This window comes from Mytilus edulis, chromosome 13 (assembly GCF_963676685.1).
Source record: "Mytilus edulis chromosome 13, xbMytEdul2.2, whole genome shotgun sequence".
Taxonomy (NCBI): Eukaryota; Metazoa; Mollusca; class Bivalvia; order Mytilida; family Mytilidae; genus Mytilus; species Mytilus edulis.
In genome coordinates this window covers 4,914,421-4,923,517 of record NC_092356.1, presented here as the reverse complement: position 1 = coordinate 4,923,517, position 9,097 = coordinate 4,914,421, and the positions used below count along the sequence as shown (strand labels likewise).

At 34.0% G+C, this 9,097-nt stretch overlaps 1 protein-coding gene across 1 annotated transcript; it reads right to left on the bottom strand.

The window, feature by feature from the left end:
* Window positions 1-1,270: 1,270 nt before the first annotated feature.
* On the bottom strand, window positions 1,271-7,316 carry LOC139499971 (G-protein coupled receptor 157-like). The gene is made up of 3 exons (XM_071288641.1): window positions 6,344-7,316; window positions 3,330-3,535; window positions 1,271-2,458 (listed from the first exon to the last, which is right to left on the bottom strand). The coding sequence occupies exons 1-3, from the start codon at window positions 6,804-6,806 to the stop codon at window positions 2,117-2,119; spliced, it is 1,011 nt and encodes a 336-aa protein (XP_071144742.1). The 5' UTR covers window positions 6,807-7,316; the 3' UTR covers window positions 1,271-2,116.
* Between the last annotated feature and the right edge of the window lie 1,781 nt (window positions 7,317-9,097).

The following is a 9,097-nucleotide window of genomic DNA, read 5'->3' as shown; positions in this document are numbered from 1 at the left end:
GGTTTAACAATTGAACCCAACTGCAAACCTTCAAAATCTTATATATATTACAGTTAGTAGTTATTGTGCCACAAAATTAATATACAAATAAACAATTACACAGATTTCACAAGTTATAAACCAATGCAGTTGCTAATTCACAACTTTTAAAATTTTAGTATCAAAACAAGCTAGCCTAAAACTTTCAGGCTAGCTTGTTTTGATACTAAAATGTTTGGCGAGACTAAGGTGAGCTGTTTCCGGTGTCGGCTTCACTTATGCAAGAGTTTGTGAGTATGTCATTCAATTGACAATCACTAGTGGTGGGTCAGTAAAATTTGGTATGCAGTTGTATTAGAATTATAATATCTTATTTCCACGGAAAATATTTGGCTCCGCCTCCTCATGTACGGTCTTGACTTTTAAACTTTTGCATAGTTTACAAGTAAAGTTTAAATTCGTGTTTTGGTTTGTCGACAGGGAACTATACTCGTGATAAGCCAATGATATTTAGTATGTAGTTTTATAAGCATTGACATCCAATTTCCACCATGGTTAAATGTACATGTATTTGACCCTGCACCTTTAGTCATGATTTACTTACTTTATGAAATAGAAGATGTGGTATGATTGCCAATGAGACAACTTTCCACAAGAGACCAAATAGACGCAGAAATTACCTACTGTAGGTCACATTATGGCCTTCAACAATGAGCAAAGTCCATACCACATAGTCCGCGATAAAAGGCCCCGAAAAGGTAAAACAATACAAACGAGAAAACTCCCGGCCTAATTTATGAGGGTAGTAATGGGGGTACCTTCATGATGAATAACGGTAAAATATCTTACCAAATGACGTTAACGGTAATTTTTGATGCATGACGATAAAATGTACTTTTAGACAATAAAAGAATTGACTGATTTTGTCGAATCACGTTAATTTTTCCCCCAAATATAACGGTAACGATAATTATTTCAGACACCTGACGAATCACGATAAGAATATATTTTGACAATCACGGTAAAAATTTAACCAATTTGACGCTTACGGTGGCTGAAATTGGCCGTTTGACGCCTGACGGTAAAGGGCATTTCTATCCTTATGTATGTAAAAAGAATGAACGAAAAACAAGTATGTAACACATAAACAAACGACTTCCACTAAATAACAGGCTCATGACTTGGGACAGGCACATACATTGTAGTTACATAGATAATGTTTTGCATAGTTTACATGTTGCTATTTTTATTTCAGGATTTTCAGTATTACAATAAAAACAGGAGACATATCTTTCTCTATACATTTTATTCTAAAAGTTTAGTGATTCTAGATGTAATATCATATATTATGGTATGTTTACCAATGAGGCTACCATCTACCGGAGACTCCAGACTGTGCTTTTACTAAGTCTTTTATTTACAGTGTAATGCTATTGTGGAATTTAAATATGGCTTCTATAAATATTCTTTAGAAATATTTGATTGATTCATTTATGTAACTCAGTCATGGTTCATTGACTTTGAATGTTTGCATAACTTGTGTAAAATGTTAAGGCATTGCTATTTTGATTTCAACATTTGCATAATCAAAATAACAAAAAAGGCGAGACATATCTCTGTGATAACAGTTTATGTCAATAATCAGGCCGTTTTTTTTTTATTATTATTAAATTACATGTATTTATATTGTATCATGGCGGAGCTTTTTAAAACTGGTATGGGGTTTTCTTAATATGGAAGTTCGTACGGTTGCCTATGACTGCTTAATACATCAACTGCATTTGAACTTTGGTGGATAGTTCTCTCATTGGCAATCATACCACATCTCATTATTCATTCAATAAAATGGAAAATGTTAATACATACATGTATCAATAAAACATATTGTATAAAACTGTACAAAATATACATAACGATAAAACAACAACAAACATTCAAAAAGGGGGAGGGGTGTCGGAGGCGTCCTGATCCCGAAATCGCGGGCTTAAAAACATGAAATTCCGAGGTCCCGAACTTAAAGAAATCTAAATCCCGACATCGCTAAATTCGAAAAAAGAATTCCCGGCTCCCAAAAGGATCAATCCCGAGATAAAAACACCCGATCCCGACGTCCCCAAAAGGTCCTGTTCCCCCTCATTCAAGCAACAACTGAATCAAGTCTGTGGTAACTTTGTCGACGACGATAGGTCAGCAATGAATTGCGAATAACGGGATCTAAAAGGCAAAATAAAATACATGAGAAGAAAGCCTGTGAAGAATCTCCGAAGCACTGAATATAGAAAAAGATTTTGTCAAACGTTGCATAATTTTCGAGTTTGTCTTTGGTATGGTGTTTATACATTGCAACACCAAATCTTATTGTTCCCCATATCCTCAGAACATAGATCACTAGCCACAGTGTCAAATAATTCTCATCTGATGGTCTGAGGTTGTCGGATAAATCCATAAAACTCAACCGAGCTTGTTTTCGTTCTTTTCTCTAAAAAAAACAGAAAAAAAAAAAATATGCATTGATTAAGCTTATATACAAAAAAAGTAGACAACAGAATAAATTATTGCATATTTTTTAAAGAATTTTAATGTACATAAGACGACGTTATATACCCGAGTAACAGTATCTTTGACAGAAGAGACTTCTGGTATTGAAATAAAACGATTCAAAAATCAGAGTTGTCTCCCTTGTTTGGAGAAAAATGCAGAATGTTTTGTACAAAAATTCCAAAATCAAATCACGTATTTGTGTTATATAATTGATATAAAAATGGAGATGTGGTTTGATTACCAAAGAACATTTTTCCAAAAGATTGCGCTTTTCTCACTTGCTATATTTTGAAAGAATTATATTTCATAGGACAGCTTTTCCCGCTAAAACTGCCCTTCTGTGAAAATATATAAAATAATCAAAACGATTGAAATATGTGATGACCCAGATTATGCTGAGATTTATTTTTTCCGGTCTTGCACATGTTAATACAGATACAATTACAGATAAGCCACACAGCATCATTCAATGTAAAGATAGATAACTCTTGTCTATTTATACTGTCGATATTACAATCTATACAGTACCGTGACCTATAGTTGTTAATTTCTGTGTTATCTGGTCTCTTGTGAAAGGTTGTCTCATTTGCCATCATACCTCATCTTCTTTTTATACATAAAGGATGGTGACAGGGTTTAACACGTGTGTAAGTGCCCCTCCATCCAATAGCAATCAGTATACATGTTAATTTTCTTATCAGGGGAAAAACGGACGAAAAAGTTATATATTATAATATATTATTCAAAAGTTTATATATACAAACAAATCATGTTTCTTTTATTGAAAAAAAAAGAGATTAATATTTCACCTTCTGTATCATATATCCCTTTAGCAAGATATACGAAGCTCCAGTTAGAAGGTACATGAGTAGTTCCCAGCCTTTACCCGTCACCATCATCCAGAAAAACTGTTCTGAAGGAGTAATGCATGCTGAGATCCAGCACCACAGACCACTGCCGACCCTGTAATCTTCACCTATAACCCCATGGACCATTGCTAGTATTACTATAACAACTGTAAACAGAAAATCAAAAAAGGTCTACTCGAGTATGATGTTGATTTTTTCAGTGATGTCAAACTGCCAATGACAAACATTACAGGCGTATCCAAGATGATGAAAACGTTTTTTTTTTATTAGACTGAAGTAAACTTTTTAACACCCTGACAAACAAGGTAATGGTCCATTTTTATAATCAAGACACATTTTGTTACTGCAAGTCTTTCAATCTTTGTTCTTCTCTGCGTTCTTAACATAGAAATAAATCAGTCTTAATATTTGTTTTTCGTTTATTTTTATTTATAAATATAAATGAGGCTGTTAGCTTTCTCGTTTGAATTATTTTACATTGTCATTTCGGGGCCTTTTATAGCTGACTATGCGGTATGGACTTTACTCATTGTTGAAGGCCGTACGCCTACGGTGACCTATAGTTGTTAATTTCTGTGTCATTTTGGTCTCGTGTTGAGAGTTGTCTCATTGGCAATCATACCTCATCTTCTTTTTTATATTAACGTTTTTTGTTTTACTTGTACAATCTATTGCATTGAAGATAATATGCTTCTATTGTAAGCTTCCATGGTATGCTACCATAAAACCACTGAGACAATAGATCTATTAAAAAGGAATATATGCGAATGTTACTTTTCGGGATTAAATTAATGAAATTGTAATTAGAAAATGATTCAATAATTGGGCGGAAGATAGTTAGGCTGAGAACGTAAAAACATAGACAAAAAAGGAAATCAGCAGTCAGAAAAATAAACGAAAATAAATAAAGACTTGTTCGCTAAGAATCTATTCACATATCAGCATATTAATAAAATTGAGAATGGAAATGGGGAATGTGTCATAGAGACAACAACCTGACCAAAGAGCAGAAAACAGCCAAAGGTCACCTTTTCTCATGGTTTGTTATTGTCGAGCCTGCAACTTTTGTTGCAGAAAGCTCGACATAGGGATAGTGATCCGGCGGCGGCGGCGGCTACGGCGGCGGCTACGGCGGCGGCTACGGCGGCGGTGTTAGCTAACTTCTTAAAAGCTTTATATTTCAGAAGGTGGAAGAACTGGATGCTTCATACTTTGTATATAGATGCCTCATGTTACGAAGTTTCCGTCAGTCACATGTCCAATGTCCTTGACCTCATTTTCATGGTTCAGTGACCACTTGAAAAAAAAGTTCAAATTTTTTGTAATGTTGAATTCTCTCTTATTATAAGTAATAGGATAACTATATTTGATATGTGCGTACCTTGCAAGGACCTCATGTCTGTCAGACAGTTTTCACTTGACCTCGACCTCATTTCATGGATCAGTGAACAAGGTTAAGTTTTGGTGGTCAAGTCCATATCTCAGATACTATAAGCAATAGGGCTAATATATTCGGTGTATGGAAGGACTGTAAGGTGTACATGTCCAACTAGCAGGTGTCATCTGACCTTGACCTCATTTTCATGGTTCAGTGGTTATAGTTAGATTTTTGTGTTTTGGTCTGTTATTCTCATACTATATGCAATAGGTCTACTATATTTGTTGTATGGAATGATTGTAAGGTGTACATGTCTAGCGGGCAGATGTCATGTGACCTTGACCTCATTTTCATGGTTCAGTGGTCAAAGTTAAGTTTTTGAGTTTTGGTCTTTTTATCTAATACTATATGCCATAGGTCAACTATATTTGGTGTATGGAAATATTTTATGATCTTTATGTCAGTCGCGCAGGTTTTATTTGACCGTGACCTCATTTTCATGGTTCATTGCACAGTGTTAAGTTTTTGTGTTTTGGTCTATTTTTCTTAAACGATAAGTAATAGGTCAACTATATATGTTGTATAGAAGTTTTGTTAGCTGTACATGTCTGCCTGGCATGGTTCATCTGACCTTGACCTCATTTTCAAGGTTCATTGGTCTTTGTTTAGTTATCTTGGTTAATGTTAAGTTTATGGTACAGTTGTTATAAAGCTTAGCTTTATACTTAGGACTATCAACATAATATCAATGATTAGTATAGAAGGCGAGACATTTCAGCGTGTGCACTCTTGTATTCAAATATAAATGGTTAACTTACATTGTGGGTTGTATTACTTTTTTTTTTAATCTATTCTAATTTGACTATTTATGAAGTTGCTTCCCTGTTAACACATAACAACCAAAAGCATCCTTGTGGAAAACCAACAAAAAATGATGAAATCTTTTGTTTTGTGTTTGCAAGACAGGTAACATGTTTTGCAAGTAAATTATAACATTGAACACAAAAATGTTGTAGAAAAAAGAGCAATATAATAATTATGGACAACAACTTGGCATTAAAATATAACTTGCGGTAAGATTAAAGTTGTTGATCTATGCCGAAAGCCATGTTGTGACTTCGTGTTAAAGAACAGCAATGAAAGCGTGATTCATTTGCGTTATGGGTTTCTCTCTTGTACATGTAGATATTTTGCGTCATACGCAATATCTTTTCTTTTCACCTAAAACTTTTTACTGCAAATGAGTTATGCAGAAAACAAAATATCTTTACTTAATAATCGGAAAGTATACAGTTCATTTTTATTTCCTACGTAACATAGATCGGCGACCTTGGGTTTTCTTCCTGTTTCTATAATAAAACTCGTACAAAAGTGTTTTCCGAAGTGTGAAGTGATCAATGATCTGATTTTGGTCATTAAATCGATTAAATTATAAAAAAATGAAGATTTAAAAAAGAAGATGTGGTATAATTGCCACTTTGACAACTCTCCACAAAAGACCAAATAACACATAAATTAACCCATATAGGTCACCGTACGGCCTTCAACGATGAGCAAAGTATAATAGTATACTTACGAGGCACTCCCCATGCTACACCATGAACACATAGCCTCAATGTGAAATAATGTTCCCTCGTTTTGAAAACAACATTCGTTAGCAAATGGAATGCAATGATTGTAGTCCAGAAAAATGAACATAAGTTTGCCCAAGTTTGGACACTGCCATGAATCAAACAAAGGTAATCACATTCTGTACTAGGGCAGGCAAGTTCTATTATTTCTGATTTTCCGTATTTTACGGCGTACCGAACGTTGCCAACAGTGGAACTTATCGCCATGATGAAATCAGATATAGTTAAACATACTAGTAACTTTCTTGTCTCGTTCCTAGCCTCATCGACCAAACTAAATGTAATAAAGATAAACAACGCTCCAACTATCGATAACGGTGCTGATATGAGAGTTAGTACGAGCGGAAGCGTGTCGTAAGGATCCTGGTAAATGTTCTTATATATAACAGTAGAATTCTCATTTCCCATTCTGACAAATGGTAAGAATCTTTAAATACGTACTAGTAGTGGTGTAGAAGTAAGCACTTGTAATAATGATAATTACGATCAAATCCAAAGTTACACAATTTGGTGGTGCGCCTAATAGAGGCGGAATTTACAGAATATGTAACATGTAACAGGTAAGACAATATCCAGCTTCATTCAATTGACGAAGAAGAGAGTGTACTATTCATCTTATAATATTGATATATTCCAATAAAAACAATGTCGACTGAGTACCTGTCCTTGATTTAATTAGTCCTGAGTCAGGTGCCCGTATGTTATAAGGGAGAGAACTAGGAGTCCACTGTGTAAAGCAGAATCTTCATCAAAACAATAGTCATCTTTAAAATGTCGTTTTTTAGTACAAAAGTTGCTTGTTTGAAGTAGAGAGCACAATTGTTTCTAAATTGCGTAGCTCTCTAAAGTCGTTTAAAAATAAAAGTTGTAATTTCCAAAAAATCAAAATGATGACAAATGATCGAGGAAGATGCATCTATTAAATGACGGAAATTAACGAAAATGAACGGAAACGATTTGATTAACAATCCATCCAGTCATGTATTGTTTTGCTATAACATTAGTATAGCACTTAATCATCAAAAAGAACTATAAAGTTTTTTAGTTTTTTTTTTATTGTAAAACCTCCTCTCATTACGAAAATAAAATATATGGGAAAAGAAAGAGGAAGAAACCCTGATATTTTCAACATAATTAATACCAATAATTACATTAGACGTATGTTTCATTAAAATACGTTATTCTGATTGGCTAACTGCACATCTCGCGTTATTCCTTAATCAACTTCATTACACAATAAAAATTATCATTCATGATGACACAAGGTCCCACAATAAAGTGCACAGATAATTTTAAAAAAAACTTGATAAAAATCGTGTTTTCATGATTCTAGCTAAAAAATGTAAGTATAAGTATTGATTCGAATGCTTCTTTTTGTAACTTCATAGGGTTGGAAAAGCGTTGACCGTGTGCACATATTTTTATACTTCCGCGCTTCATAAAAAATGTACTTCGTTCAACGCTTTAACACCCAAATGAAGCTACAAAAAGAAGCAATAAATTCTTAAATATTGTCAGCAAAGGTTCCGGGCTATTTGGTTAGAAACTAGAGGCGACCACCTTGGTCTATGTGAATATTAAACAATGGACACTCTCCAACAGTGCAGACGAGAATAGAATTCAAGACAAAAATCTTTGATTTGTTGATTTTGCATTCTGATTATTTAGTCTGTTAATTTTTGTCTCTATCTTCTTTTAATTTAGTTTGGCTCAAAACACAAAAGAGGGTCAACAAAATTTTCATTTAAGTGACAGTCTACTATCTATCTTAAAAATTTGACTTGCTACTGTAGATCTTGCTTGTGATTTAAAGTGTTTATTTATCTAAAATCATAAGTTTTTTTTCCAAATTGCAAAAAACGCAATCAAAATGGTAAAAAAATGTCATTGAAGGGCAATAACTCCTATAAGGTTTTCAGATTGTCTTAATTGTAGATCTTGCCTTGTTAATAATTTTTGGTTATATAAGTTTTATCTATATTTTATCATTTTAAAGATATAAGACAAACACGCAAAAAATCCATAAAAATCATCTTCAAAGGACAATAACTCTAATATGAAGAAGTCGCCTGACGATTTTGACCTTGAGATTTATTTGTAGAACTTGTCTGGGTTATTTTTGCATGTGAAGTTTCTTTCTATCCATCGTAGTTTTTAAGATAATAGGCAAAAATGAAAAATCGTAAAATTTGTCGTTCAAGGGCAATCTATACTACTAAATGAATAGAGTTGAAAATGGGCTTCGCGTTTTTTCTTTCATATAAAATCCACGAATATTGTTTTAACCCACAAACGGGGTAATGACCAGCGTAGTGTATTATGTGTTCATTTCAAGAACTTTTGCGGGTATTTGGGGGTTAAAAATTGGGAAAAGGCCAGTTCGGATCGTCTGTCCTTCACAACGTTCGGCTCTGAAACTTACATTACGTGCCTCATCATTTCCGTCATTGCACGTCTGCCAGGCTAAATTTTATTTCATTTCGTAGCAGATACGGTAAATATTGACCTTACACTGAAACCCTTTGTGATACACATTTCCTTGATGCTCTCAGCAATTTAACAACATATTTAAACACGTCAAGTGCTTTTCCTTCCGGGGACCTGCACCAATTTAACATGAAAAGGTGGGGGATTACTTCAGTTTTACCGAAGAGCAGCTGGCATGTGACCCATCCCCATTAATATATTAATGCATACTA

Excerpts from the sequence above, each read along its gene's own strand:
- LOC139499971 (XM_071288641.1), bottom strand. The coding sequence starts at position 6,806 with ATGGGAAATGAGAATTCTACTGTTATATATAAGAACATTTACCAGGAT. Across the intron at positions 3,536-6,343 it reads TGTAGCATGGGGAGTGCCTC|TTGTTATAGTAATACTAGCA; the intron begins GTAAGTATACTA and ends TTCTGTTTACAG. Across the intron at positions 2,459-3,329 it reads AGGGATATATGATACAGAAG|AGAAAAGAACGAAAACAAGC; the intron begins GTGAAATATTAA and ends TGTTTTTTTTAG.